The sequence below is a fragment of the Barbus barbus genome (assembly GCF_936440315.1).
Source record: "Barbus barbus genome assembly, chromosome: 26".
Lineage (NCBI taxonomy): Eukaryota > Metazoa > Chordata > Actinopteri > Cypriniformes > Cyprinidae > Barbus > Barbus barbus.
The window spans coordinates 12,734,750-12,748,964 of record NC_136754.1 but is presented as its reverse complement, the minus strand read 5'-3'; the positions used below and the strand labels follow the sequence as shown (position 1 = coordinate 12,748,964).

Sequence of the window (14,215 nt, the reverse complement as noted above, 5' to 3'; positions counted from 1 at the left end):
TGTCCTAAAACAGAACTAACAATGCTAGTGGCAACCGCACTGCGCAGATTTACTTACCCACCACTCCTGGTCTTCCTCTCCTGTAACGATTATAACCTCGCCCTCCAGAAAAGTCAACTCATCGTCATTATCCGCTTGGCAATCGTAGATGGTTTTCACACGCCTTATTTTGTTCTTGCCCTGCACAGAGATGATCTCTAGCTATTAGTGTTCCACCTGTTGATCTTTTCCAATACGCATTGCTATTTAAAGTTTTGGGGTCAGTAGGACTTTTTTAATGTTTCTGAAGAGTCTCTATTGCTTACCAAGGCTGCATTCATCAAATCATAAAATACAGTAAAAACAGGACAATGTGAAATATTCTTATTTAAAATAACTATTTTTGATAAATTCTAAAATCTATTTCATATTTATTAAATTATATTCATTTATATTTTATTTCAAATATTTTATATTATATATTTTATAACCATTACTGCATAGTTCAGTGTCACATGATCCTTCAGAAATCATTCTTATATGCTTATTTGGCGATTAAGAAACATTTCTTTTTAATATCGATATTAAAAACAGTTGTGCTGCTTAATACTTTTGTGGAAACCATGATATTATATATATATATATATATATATATATATATATATATATATATATATATATTTATGATAAATAGATTTATGATAAAAAGAAAGCTTAAAAGAACAGCATATATTTAAATAATAAATCTAATTCAACATAAAAGTCTCTACTGTAATTTTTTTTACAAATTAATGTCTGTGCTAAATAAAATGATTAAATTCTTAAAAAAAATTGTTTTTAAATAAATGTATTTTTTAACTAAGAAAATTAAAACTAATGCCTTTTTAATTTTTTAAATTTCACTTTTTAAGCTTAATATTATGCTATAATTAATATTTTTAGTTTTACAATAATAAACTAATAGATATAGGTTGTTAAAAATAGTTCACCCAAAAATGGTACTCTCATGAACGTGCGTCAAAGACTCACACGGAAGAGAAGAAACTATTGAATAACGTCATTATTTTTGTTTTCTTGAGCACAAAAAGTAATCTTGTAGCTTCATAAAATAACGGTTGAACCACTGATGTCACATGGATTATTTTAACAATGTCATTTCTACCTTTCTGGGCCTGGTACATGGTAGTTGCATGCTGTCTATGCAGGATCAGAGAGCTCTTGGATTTCATCAAAAATATCGTAATTTGTCTTCCGAAAATGAACAAAGGTCTTACGGGTTTGGAATGACATGAGGGTGAGTAGTTCACGTCAGAATTTTCATTTTTGGGTGAACTATCCCTTTAAGTGAGGACAAAAAAACTATTTGTGCACTGGTTGTTAAACTCAAACCTTTTGGGTCCACAGTACATATATAAAACTTTTTAAAAGGTCTTTCACTCACCACTGTGTTTATTTTCCGTGGCATCGGGACTGGCATCTCCACAGCTCCTGCAGGTGCACCATTAGTGTCCTCACTGGCCTGTCTTGGAGAGAGCTCCTCCTGCTGACTGGATGACTGCACCTCTGTCAGCTGGGGCTTTGGACTTGTTTCCTCCTGTGTTGTTTGCCTTTGTGTGGTCTCAGCTGCTGAAGACATAGGCTTGGATGGGAGGTCAGAGAGCTGCGGCTTAGGGGGAAGATCCTTAAGATGAGGTTTCGGGGGCAGGTCAGAAAGCTGAGGTTTGGGAGGTAAATCCGACAGTTGTGGTTTTGGGGGAAGATCAGATAGCTGTGGCTTGGGGGGAAGGTCTGAGATATGTGGTTTCTGGGGCACCTCCACAGGCTGGGAGCGTTCTGCGGGTTGTGGGATTTTAGGTGGCGGCTCAGTGGGTCTAGTTATTGTATCTGAAGCTCTGGTGGGAGGTGTGTCCTGGGCCTGTGGGTGTTTCTGCAGCACATCAGGACCGGACTTGTCTACTGAGGGGAGGTGGATTGTGTCGATCTTTCGCAGTGCCACTGAAAGATGTGTAGGTCAATATAAAGTTAAAAATTAGAAATATAAATAAATAACTTGTAGTTAATGTAATGTGAAATGTACCTTTTTGAGGTAGTTTGGGAAGAACTCGTGGGCCAAATGTTGCTTTTGTGTTCAAAGAAGTAGTGCTGAAATCAAGAGGGGCATGTCATTAATATCTCTATAACAGACTAGAAAAACCTTCATGATGGATTTTCAAAGGTAACATGAAAATTATAAATGCTAAATCTTTATAGTCTATTTTTTACCTTTAAGAAAAAAGTCGTGACGTATTGTCAAGTATGGTGACCCATACTCGAAATTGGTGCTCTGCCTTTAACCCATCCAAGTGCACACACACAGCAGTGAGTAGTGAACAAATCCACACACACACACACACACACACACACACACACACACACACACACACACACACACACACACACACACACACACACACACACACACACACACACACACACACACACACACACACGCTGCGGCGCCCGGGGAGCAATTGGGGGTTCGGTGCCTTGCTCAAGGGCACCTCAGTCGTGGTATTGAGGGTGGAGAGAGCGCTCAATACCTCAGTCGTGGTATTGAGGGTGGAGAGAGCGCTGGACGTTCCCTCCCCCCACCTACAATTCCTGCCGGCCGGGGGCTCGAACTCGCAACCTTTCGATTACGAGTCCGACTCTCTAACCATTAGGCCACGACTTCCCCCATTGATTTAAGATTGATTTAACATGCAGTAAAATGCACAAATAATAATTGTGCAAAACAGGACTATTACATTTTAAAAATCACAAACTGTTCAAGAATATTGGTGGTAAAGAATGAAAACAGTCAGAAAACATGAAACAGCAGGTTTATCTGAATGTGAGTGTGGTGCAGCACCTTTGCTGCTGCTGAATTCCCTCAAACTTATTGGCTGGGGATGTCCGATTTGCAGAAGGAGGTGTAGACTCACTTCCTATGAGGTTCAAAATAAAAAGAGGGAAGAGGTTTAAAGTGGGTTAGAAGTTTCTGTATTACATTAAGAGCTTTAGCCATGTTTTACACTCTTGTTTTTATGTGCCTGTGACTTTTATTGATGTTACCAACAAGACATCCTCAAGATGATACTTATTTTATGATGTTAAAATATTTTCTCCAATCCCTGCTTAATATGCCAAGACAACTATAAGAAAGCCAACTGCAGGTTGATTTTCTCTGAAAATATCTAAAAGCTGTGTCAGTTTGTTAAGGCATCACAACCAGTGCAACAGAACAAAATTTGCTCAACCAGTGGCATGAGTTTGGGGCAAACTATCTGTTTATCCGACCAATGGAAGATTAGGAGAGTGTTTGGGAAACCTGTCTGAAAACTGGCACTTTTCACACATACAGTAGATTTTTGCGTCCCTAGACTTTTTATAAAGTATTTTATAAAGCATTAATGTATTATTGGTTTGTTTTTGTTAAATACACTATTATTTAACACAAAATGAACATAGCAAAATGTATTTGGGCACATTAAATGAACCAAGCATGATAAGTTTCTAAACACATCCGATGTCATTTAAAATAAAATAAAATAAATAAATAAAATGGTGATTGTAGCCTGTTCTACCTCTATCAAGTCTTGACATTCTCAACTATATTCAAAAATTAAAATGATAAAACAATGTTACAATTTTGACATTATTTCCTGAACTGATTTTCAATCTAATTGTAATTAATAACACATTTTAATCACAATTTCAATTTTAGTTATTCTAAATTCAAGCTGGTGGAGCTAATAACACAGAAATTATACACTTTACCTTTAAACAAAGTAGTAGGCTAATTTAATCACATAAATGCAACACAATATGAACAAAATTAATTGTTGTTATTAAATCGCAACGCTCAGAATCACAAAATGAAAAGAAAGCAGCCATAAGCTGATTAATATGAATATCAAATGAAGATTAACCACTTTAACTCTCATTGTGGGGTGAGGAAAGAGAAAATACTGAAGAAAATGTAAAGTCAAGCAATAATTGTATTAACATCCTTGGGTGTTTGATATGTCACGGTTCCACTCAGAAAGCTCTCAGTCTTTGATCATTCACACATACTCAAGAACAGGAGCCCTAAATCAATTACTCAGAGTATCACTTCATTGGAATGGGCATATGAAGATCAGTCTCAGAATTCATACCCACCCACTTCACACCAACACCACCACCACTATCAGCACCAAAACAACAAAATTGCAAGAATTTTGCTCTTTTCTGTCAGCAGAGTTGGCGACGGAATGTTGTTTCTGCAGTCACAAAACTGAGGTGTTGTCACCTGGACGCACCTTTGCTCTGCGGGCCCTGAAGTACAGGGCAGGGGGGGTCTGAGAGGGTACGCTTGTGTCCGGGAGGTGGAGGAGGCGCCCTCTTCTTAGACAGAGTGGAGCTGCCTCCTGCACTCGATTGTGATCCCAGCGGCAGGGAGGTGGGCGGTCCAGTGGACGGAGCTGAAAGAGTGACGAGATGACGTGATTGGTCGAGAAAAGTGAGGCCTGAGCGCATCGGAACACAAGGGCAAAGACAGCATTCCCATCACCATACGAGGAGCGTAAAGAGATTTCCATAAACACAACCAAAATAATCAAGAAAACGTCATTTAGAGGAATAGTGCACCCAAAATTAAAATTTGCGGAAAATTTACTCATTTAATGAGTTTCTTCATTAAAACAGATCAGATCCTATGCAGTGAATGGGTGCTGTCAGAATGAGAGTCCAAACAGCTGATAAAAACATTACAATAATCCACGCTGAGGCTGAAGTTAAAAACATTTTAATGATGGATTTATTACAAAAACGCCTTTTCATTTTATAAGATGCCATTTAATGGACTGGAGTCCAGATACTTGTGGATTATTGTGATGTTTTTTTTCAGCTATGTGAACTCTCATTCTGACGGCACCCATTCACTGCAGAGGATCCATTGGTGAGCAAGTAATATAATGCTATATTTCTCCAAATTTGTTCCAATGAAGAAACAAACTCATCTACATCTGGGATAGCCTGAGGGTGAGCATTTTCAGCTAATTTTCATTTTTGGGTGAATTATTCCTTTAATATGATCTCAGAATGGAGGCGGTGGGGCTGATATCCGATTAGTTGAAACAAAAGCCAAAGGTTGCACATTCCAGTTCAGTTTGCAAGCAAACAGTGGTTGTGGTGTGTGAGGATGTTTCACAATCATTCACGATTAGACTCCATTGATCTCACATTACACCTCCCCCGCAATTAGAGTTAACGCAAAGACATCAGGTACATGCAAACAAGTCAATCTACCAACATGTATTACCTTTCCAGGCACCTTTTTTTTTTATCTGTAGTGTCATGCATATTGATTTTAAAGGTGTGTTTACCTTTTGAAGTGGTCTTGCTGGCTATTGTGGGCCCCTCTGATACTGGAGATGCAGGTGTATCGGTGGAGGTGCTGTAGACGGGATTGGCAAAGGCTCCGTAGGAGAGTCGCTGTTTGTCCCTGTGTCCTAAATACCCTGGCAAAGGCAGCTTCTCCTGAGGGGACACGCTTGACGAATGACAGAAGCTCTGAGGTCGGGGAGAACGCTCTTTCTTCACTGGACTGGGCTGGGGATGGAAAAAATATTTATTTGAGACTAGTAAAACCTTTCTTTTACAACTGCACTGGGTGGCACTGTAGATATGCAGTGTTGAGGTGGCCTCTAAATGTAGCAATAGTTTGATTCTCATTGGTGTTTTCGGTTCTCATTTCTCAAGTCCTGGATCTCTGCAGATGAGGATCCACTTTTATGATGCAATCAAACGTGATTTTGATTTTATGTTAAATTTAAATCGCTTTGAGAAACTTCACCCCTAATAAAATCATTTTCTGTGTCTGAGTGGGCAGAGAGTAGGGCTGTTAAACTGATTGATCGCGATTAATTGCTTCCAAAATAAAAGTATGTGTTTGCGTAATATATGTGTATAAATACATTACAGTTTACTGCACTTTGTTATTCTTGTGATTATTTACCTATAGCTCCTAATGAATTGGAAGTCTAGCACATTCACAGAAAATAGTTTGCTTCACATTGCAAAATAAGCTGTTACCATATACCATACTATTTACACTGCCCTCCAAAAATTTGGAAACGCCCTAGAAAAGTGGGGTTTTGGACAATATTGGCATGAATTCTTTTTAATTTGAGATAATTTTGCACTGATAAGGGACAACACAAACTATGAAAACATATTTTATTACATAAACAGTTTATACATAGAATTTTTTTTTTTTCGATTCATCAAAATATCCACCATTAGCAGCTATTACAGCTCTGCATAATCTGGGCATCTGAGCTGTCAGTTTATTCAAACATTGACTTTGAATTGGCAATCAGTTGTTGAAGCTACAGTATTAAGGTGTGCTGACCCAAAAATCTTTTAAAAACCTGGGCCAAGTTTAAACCAGTAACCAGGCATCACAGCTGGCAAAGGGGCATGTCTGACTTTGACATGTATATATTGCCATTATTATGTTTTATTGCTGGTCTTCAATGATAATGTATTTGCACCAAAAAATGATAAGGATTTATGCTGATATCCAAAACCACACTTTGCCAGGGGTGTTTCCAAACTTTTGGAGGGCAGTGTATATGTTCATTACCCTAACCGCAGCAATATACCTCTCAAATTGTTTTCAATGTAAACTCTAGGTAACTCCGGTAATGTTTTTTTGTCTTATTTTTCTCTTTATACAGAAAATTACTTATAATGCTCACGCTTACTATACAAGGTGCATAAAGAGGGAGCTCTTAACCGACAGAGCAAAGTGGAGCACTAGTATAGGGAGATATGGGACAAAACAAAAGGTTGGCACACAAACCTTGTCATCTAGGTCATCGTCACTCTCGTCGATCTCCTCTAGACGCAGATTCCACTCATACTCCACATGCACGTGAGGATTAAACCTCCCGGCTGCTGCCTCCACCAGCTACACATCCAATCACAAACCATTAATGTAATACACTTCTCCTCTCTGACATTAATGCCAGAAAAGGACATGTTTTGAGTAACTACATGGCTGTATAGTGAAATTGCAGGTATGTACAGCCGTATGGCTAAATTCTTCTGTAATTAACAGTGTCGGCAACACAGAAAAATAAGCACTGTGCACAAAATGATCACACTCACTTGCTCTTCACACTGTGCATTTTTCAGTCGTCTGGCAATGTCAAAAGGTGTCTCCCCATTCTGATTCACTGAAATTAAATACATAAATCGCATAAGATGAACCTATCTTAAACTTTGCAATTAAATTAAGAATAAACAATAACTTCTTTTTTTAAAGATATTTAGCAGTTATAAATTATGTTTGGGAATATTTACATATATTTATATTGCACAAGAAGCAAAAATCAAAGCCTCCAGGTTAGGTGTAATGACAACTGTGTATTATTCTGTGCAAAGAATTTGGATGAGCCCCCAAGCGTTCAGACTGGCATGCGGTTCCAGAGGTCCCATTACAACTGATGTTTTTAAACCTCTGCAAAAATCCAATAAACTTTGGCAAATCATTTTATGATTTGACTCATTATATATAAGTTTGGGGTCACAATTTTCTTTTATTTTTTGATAGAAAAAAATTATACTTCAGAAAGGATACATTCAATTCATCTTTGCCATTACAGGAATACATTTCATTAAAATAGAAAACTGTGAAATTGCAATATTTCAGTTGAAATAATCTTCAACAATCAATCATCACACAAATTCAAAATAATAAATATTATACTTAGCTCTGCCTTTATTTGAAATAACTGCAGATGATGTCTCTCTTGAAACATCTTTGGGGAGATGCTAAAGATAACCCACTTACCTAAGTCAATAGATGGTTTTCCCCTGAGCAGCAGTTTGAGACACTCTGCTTTATCATATGTGCAGCAGTAATGGAGAGCAGTGTTTCCACTATCCGTCTGTCTGTCTGGAGTTCCACTGTACACACACAGATCCATATTTACCATCTTGCAGCTTAATTCTCTCCTAAAGAGTGTCAGTGGTCTAACGTGCACAACAGAATATTCTGTCCGATACCTGTTTTGGACGAGAAAGTCCACCAGGTGCAGGGAGGTCTGGTCTGACGTCCGCACAGCAAAGTGCAGCGCTGTCTCTCCCGGGTCCTGTTGACAGTAATTCAGTCAGAATCAGAACAACATTACTGAGAATTATTTGAATTTAATTAAATATGCTGTATAGCTATATAGCTTATTCTTGCAATTGACTGTGTGAATAGGCAGATTTCAGATCCTCTAAAAGGAACAGGAAGCATCTAAAAAAAAAACCTGAATACTGATAAACCTTTGGGCAACTATTGCTTCAACATCACATTTGCAAAAAGCCACACTAGTCATTTGTCCTAAAGTCAGTTCTTGTACAAGAAATATAAATTACTATATTTCTCTAAATAAGCAGCATATTAATCAGTAGGTCCATGACAAACTATGAGTCAGAGATCAATACCTGTCCTGCTTCTGGAAATGGATCCATTAGCTCCACTCCATCTGCATAGAGCTGAATAAGAGCCATCAGGTCTCGAGTTCTCACGGCCTCGTACAAGTCACCCTGTCTAGCTGTGGCTGTAGTGGCTGTCCTCCGAGCAAACCTGTGCACCACATACTTCGCGTTTATGTACTCCTTCCTCTCGGTCCTACAAGATTTAAAACTTCATTTCAAAGCATATACTGCTTTACATAAATCAGTGCATTAACTACTAAACAAAGGGACATTCTCATAGCTAAAGTCTGTTGTTCTGTCTACATTTGTTAATGTATGCTAGCAGTGGCGATTTCTTTAAGACTGCAAGGGAAGCTCAGCTTCCCCTATAATGTCAAAAAATTAATGGTCAAACATGTACTATTGTGTTAACATTTTATTGATTAAAAATGCGTTAGAACACGTTCATCTCGAAGACGAGTTCGTTCAGAATCAGCTACATATAGCAGGTAACTCGATTTCCTTCTCATATATTCCCGTAGCATCAGTGTATTTGCCTGTTGAAGCCCAGCGTCCATTGACTTCTATGGAGCTGCTTTGAACAGTTTTTTTCAGTGCTTCAAAACTAGACGGTCATTGGATAAATGCTGTGATTATGTCCCGCCCCCGGACGCTCAGCGTCTCTGGGGAGATTGAGGTCTCTGCAGAGTAAAAGAGGGCGTTTCTGAATTTGTGGGTGTTTTCAAACTGCTGGGAGTTTCTCAATCATACAAACAAAATGATCCCCCTTACCTAACCCCACCCCTAAACCTACCATCACTATGACGTCAGCCAATCAGGACACATGGTCTAAAAACGCCCCGATCTGGTAACTCCCATTACTTTGCTGAAGAGACATCAGGTGCGTTCGACTTCATGCAGCACTTAGCAGACCGATCGGCGGCTGACTTGAAGCAGTGCATGCCGGTTAGAAATTTAGTCCGACTTGAACCGGCGCCGACCACACGTCACTGTCACGTGTGGCATCAAAGTACCGCGATAGCGTTTCGAGAGCAGCCGGCTGACTCAGCCGGCGCAATTTCTCCAGAGCGACTGCGGGAGCGCTGATGACGACACAGCTGTTTCATGATTGGCCAAATTCACCACATGACAACAATGATATGTGTTTCTAACGTCTTCAAATCTAATACAGCTCACAAATCTGTTTTTAGAGCAGTAAAAGCTTTTTTACTGTAGTCGCAATGTTATATTGAGTCACGTTTATCATAAAACACTGATGAAAGCATACATACCCCCACTTTATTAGTATTTAAATAGTTTACGTTGAACTTTATTCTTGAGCAGATGGCACTGTATTAAGCAGTATATAAAAAGTGTTTCTGTTGCTCATGAAAACGTTTCTGAAACGTCTGTGTATTTGACAAATATTGCATTTTATTCACTTCATCTTTGATAGAGTATGCAAACACCACGTGAGTGTCACTAACGGGAGCAGAAAGTGTCCAGCTTGACACATCCGTTTTCAACTCTGCCCCTGACTGCAAGCGGCTACTCTCGTTGATCGCCGTCTGTAGCCGTGCTTCAAGTCGAACGCACCTCTATACTTGTCTCTGGGGGTGAATGGAGGAGTGGGCGGGGCTGGACTCCGGGCTTCTGCGTGATGATTGGAGGGTTTGTCGAAAGACTGCATCTCCTTTTGATTGACAGCGATTGTGTCCTATAAGAAGTCGCTGATGCTGAAGCTATTCGAGCCAGTGTTGACAACTTAGCGACTTTTCAGACCACCCTAGTGACTTTTCAGACCACCCTAGCGACCTTTTTCCCCAAAAGTGACTAGCGACAAATCTAGCGACTTCTTTGACAAACTTTAGCGAGTCTCTGTGATCGCTGGAACTGCCGCAACGGCGCGAGGTGAGCGCGCACGCACCTCTTTCTCTGTTCAGTGAGCGGCTGAGAGGAGCAGCGCGTTCAGTTCAAATAGATATTATGTTGCTTCTCTAATTTTACATGCAAATATAGCCGAAATCACAGCACAGGAATTGTCTTGTCTTATCTTGTGTGTATTATTTGATTTCATCAGACGACGGCTCGATTATAAATTAGGATTTTTGTGCAGACTAACTTCTTGGAAGGGAGAGCTGGTTATGTATTCTTAAAGGGCTGTGTTTCAGTCACTAGTTCATATTTATCCCGTTGACTGACAACACAAACAGTAAAATATATAAAGGAGAACAGTTTTATTGAGAATTTGGCTGCATTAAAATACAGTATGAGCACAGAGAGACAAACAAATGTAAAAGGCAATGTGACGCGATGACGTAATTAATATGCTAATTAGCGCATGACGTCATCTGGCGACATTTAGCGACTTTTCAAACTGGCTTTAGCTACTTTCCATCGAAAGAAGTTGGCAACACTGATTCGAGCTCAGTCCCATAGTGGACTTTGCAAGTGTAGTCAAAAGACAAACTGCTGCAACCTATTTCTTGATATTTGCTTGGCGAAATTGCTGGCCAATTTTCATTATACGTTTCACACAATTATACACCACATTCCTTGTTTCAGTTTAACCTAATTCCCACATTTCCTCCGTCGAGTTTAATGTTTTTTTTAGATCGTTTGTTCATTCATTCATTCATACAGTAGGCCAGGCGGTGAACTAGCCAGCTAGCAAACTGCACACGATGGTAGAATTTACGTATAAATAAATGGACAATTTTTATGATGTAGGCCGAAAATGAGCTTCCCCTCTTTGAAAGACCAGCAGCCGCCACTGTATGCTAGGTAGGCTGGTACTTACATGTCACTTGACGGTGTTGGCTTTGGTGAAGGACTTGGCAGATTCCCTTCTAATATTTCATTGAAACTGCTGTTACCCACATTCTTAGCCAGCTGTGGAGAGATTGCAATTGGCTATGAGTAACACGCATTTCTGTCAGGACCACTGTCGACACAGATGACTGACAATTAGCATACAGTTTTGGATTGGCGGTATGGTTCTGTTCTGGGCAAGAACTCCCTGCGTATCCATGCAGCCTAGCATGGGTAAGAGCAGGGAGAGCAGCAATAACCCCCCAGGGTAAATAGAATAGAAATTAGTCTGATTCAAAGGAGGGGTAATTAGCTATTGAGCAGCGTGAAAGCTGGTGATAATACTACAAGATATTATCTATTGTGTTTTAGAAGACATGCTTACTAATGCTGCATTTATTTGATTTAAACCACAGTAAAAATAGTAATATTGTAAAATATTATTACAATTTATAATAACCTTTTTCTATTTTAATATGTTTTAAAATGTCAATTATTCCTGTGATGGTAAAGCTGTATTTTCAGCATCATTACTCCAGTCACTCTTCAGTGTTACATGATCCTTCAAAAATCATTCTAATATGTTGATTTGGTGCTCAAGAAACAGTTCTTATTATTATCAATGTTGAAAACAGTTGTGCTGCTTAATTTTAGGCGTGGGAAAACTGTGATACATTTTTTTTTGTTCATAATAAAAAATAGAAAGAACTGCATTTTTATATAGATTATAAAAGTTCTAACTGCCAATTTTGATCAATGAAATACATCCTTGCTAAATAATTGCTGAAAGAATCAACAATTACTGACCCCAAATTTTTTTAAAATATTTTAAATTACAAGATTAATGTTCAGATTACCAAGAGTTCAGAGGTGCCGAGTTTGTCGAGTTCCATGGACTGGATGCGTGAAATATGGACTCCCATTTCTCTGTGAATCCCTGAACACTCGATGCATGTCAGGATGCCCAGGTTAGTAGATAACCATTTAGGCTCTAGAGCAGATGAAACGGGAAAATTAGGACTTTTATTGTATTTGTTGAGGACTGTGTGTCCTGCTATTCCGTTCTCAGCCACAAGGTGGAGCATGAAGCTATAAAACTCTATTTTGATACCTTGCTTGCTGCACTGACAAAGTGGGGACTTGTGTCAGTTCCAACTGCTACAAAACTTTCACACACTAACTCAGCTAACCTGGTGCACCACAGTCGCAACAGGCTTCGTTTCCAGGCATGCGCAGCACATCCTCGATGATAGCTTTGGTCAGGTCTTCCAAACTGTCATCTCCAGCACTCTGCTCCCCACGGAACGCCATGTTCAGAGCCTCCTCCTTACTGTTTGTCAGCACTGAGATCCATCTGCACATCACACATTCACATGTATATGCATTAATCGTTTGCACACCTCTACAGATGGACACACACATGCGATAAATTATGTGAAACACCACACGAACAAATTAAGGTTTGCATACAACGTTTACACACAAACACTCAATATAAATGTGTCATACAGATATTATATATCAACAGACACACAAGCTTAATAACTGACAGCAAAATATACTATAAACAAAGGATGGGCAATATATTGAATATTCACAAAATATTCACAATGAATTTACTGGCTTTCACTTTATTCTTAGATTATACATATATACAGCAAATATTGTCATGTAAGACAAAAATCCATATATATAGTACTGTTTAAAATTTTGGGGGCAGTAAGATTTTTTTTAAAGAAATGCATATGTTTATTCAGCAAGGATAAATTAAACTGATCAAAAATATAATGCACCACTTATTGCAGTTTTCAGTGTCACATGATCCTTCACAAATTATTCTAATATGCTTATTTGCTCCTAAATGTTTCTGAAATAAGAAACATTTCTTATTATCATCACAGTTGAAAACACTTGTACTGATTAATATTTTTGTGGAAACTAATACATAGAAAATTTATAGATTATTTTTGATTGATGAATTTAATGCATTCTTGCTGAAATAAACGTCTGCATTTCATTAAAAAAAACAGTTTTTAACATATTTATAGCCCCGCCAAGGATGAAATACACACAAACATCTCATTAACACGCAGAAGCACTCAAACACATGCATCTTGTTCTCACTCTTGAGCAAGAGAACAGAGAAATAACAGATGGTATCAACTCTCGACCTCACACATTCACACTTACATCACAAACTCCTGTTCATCCTCTGCCTGGAAATGATATGTTCGATTATCTGCAGGGGGAAAGAAGCAGACAGATTATTAGGGGAAAGAAGTGCATTATGTTAACTGCCCTGAACACTGCACTTAGTGCTCTCTAGCCGAGTAATGGACTTAAGACTTCCAGAGGCCTCGCTAGCACTTGGTGTGGATGAAAGTACTCTGAAATTTGGTGGGGGAAATGTGTAGCCACTCACGGGAGATGAGGTCAAAGCACTTCTTATCCTCTCCGCTGGGTTTAACCTGGCAGGTCAGCAGATTCAGTCTCACCGGTTGCCTGTTGGACTGGACACAGCGTAATCACAGTGAGTAAATGACCCGCAGATGGACAGACATAACAGAGCTTCACCAGAGCTCAGCAATGAAGATAGCCTGATGGCCCCTGGGCCAGTATGAGACACGATGGGCCTGTCACTTGCCCAATCAGGCTAAATATGTCATCAGGGTGAAGGCATTTACCTGGCTAACAAACATGAGGCTTTGTCAAAACAAAGAGTGATATATATATATATACTGTATATCTTTGTAATGGGGCCAGTGAAAATATTGGAAGGACAAAAAAAAATCTTGCTCAACTTATTAATTGATGCATGTTACTAAACATACTGTTGTAACAGTATTCAAGTATACAGACTAAACACTCATATTCACAATTTGTTTTTTGTATAACTAACTCAAATACTAGAGAGAATTCAATTAAAAACCTATAAAAAAAAAAAATCTAC

General features: G+C 38.8%; 1 protein-coding gene across 2 annotated transcripts in view; it reads right to left on the bottom strand.

The window, feature by feature from the left end:
* The window catches only part of LOC306846339 (arf-GAP with SH3 domain, ANK repeat and PH domain-containing protein 1-like), a 46,169-nt gene that overhangs the window by 2,087 nt on the left and 29,867 nt on the right, over positions 1-14,215 (bottom strand). Inside the window, exons 14-29 of one of the 2 annotated variants that reach the window (XM_079379653.1) lie at positions 13,688-13,775; positions 13,456-13,504; positions 12,456-12,619; positions 12,123-12,256; positions 11,255-11,346; positions 8,482-8,668; positions 8,056-8,141; positions 7,841-7,956; positions 7,156-7,223; positions 6,848-6,955; positions 5,367-5,592; positions 4,302-4,463; positions 2,870-2,945; positions 2,057-2,121; positions 1,421-1,974; positions 58-180 (exon numbers count right to left, since the gene is read on the bottom strand). In XM_079379653.1, coding sequence (XP_079235779.1) covers positions 58-180; positions 1,421-1,974; positions 2,057-2,121; positions 2,870-2,945; positions 4,302-4,463; positions 5,367-5,592; positions 6,848-6,955; positions 7,156-7,223; positions 7,841-7,956; positions 8,056-8,141; positions 8,482-8,668; positions 11,255-11,346; positions 12,123-12,256; positions 12,456-12,619; positions 13,456-13,504; positions 13,688-13,775 — 2,298 coding nt within the window. The remainder of the gene's footprint in view (positions 1-57; positions 181-1,420; positions 1,975-2,056; positions 2,122-2,869; positions 2,946-4,301; positions 4,464-5,366; positions 5,593-6,847; positions 6,956-7,155; positions 7,224-7,840; positions 7,957-8,055; positions 8,142-8,481; positions 8,669-11,254; positions 11,347-12,122; positions 12,257-12,455; positions 12,620-13,455; positions 13,505-13,687; positions 13,776-14,215) is intronic. The other variant, XM_079379654.1, reaches the window with a different exon arrangement.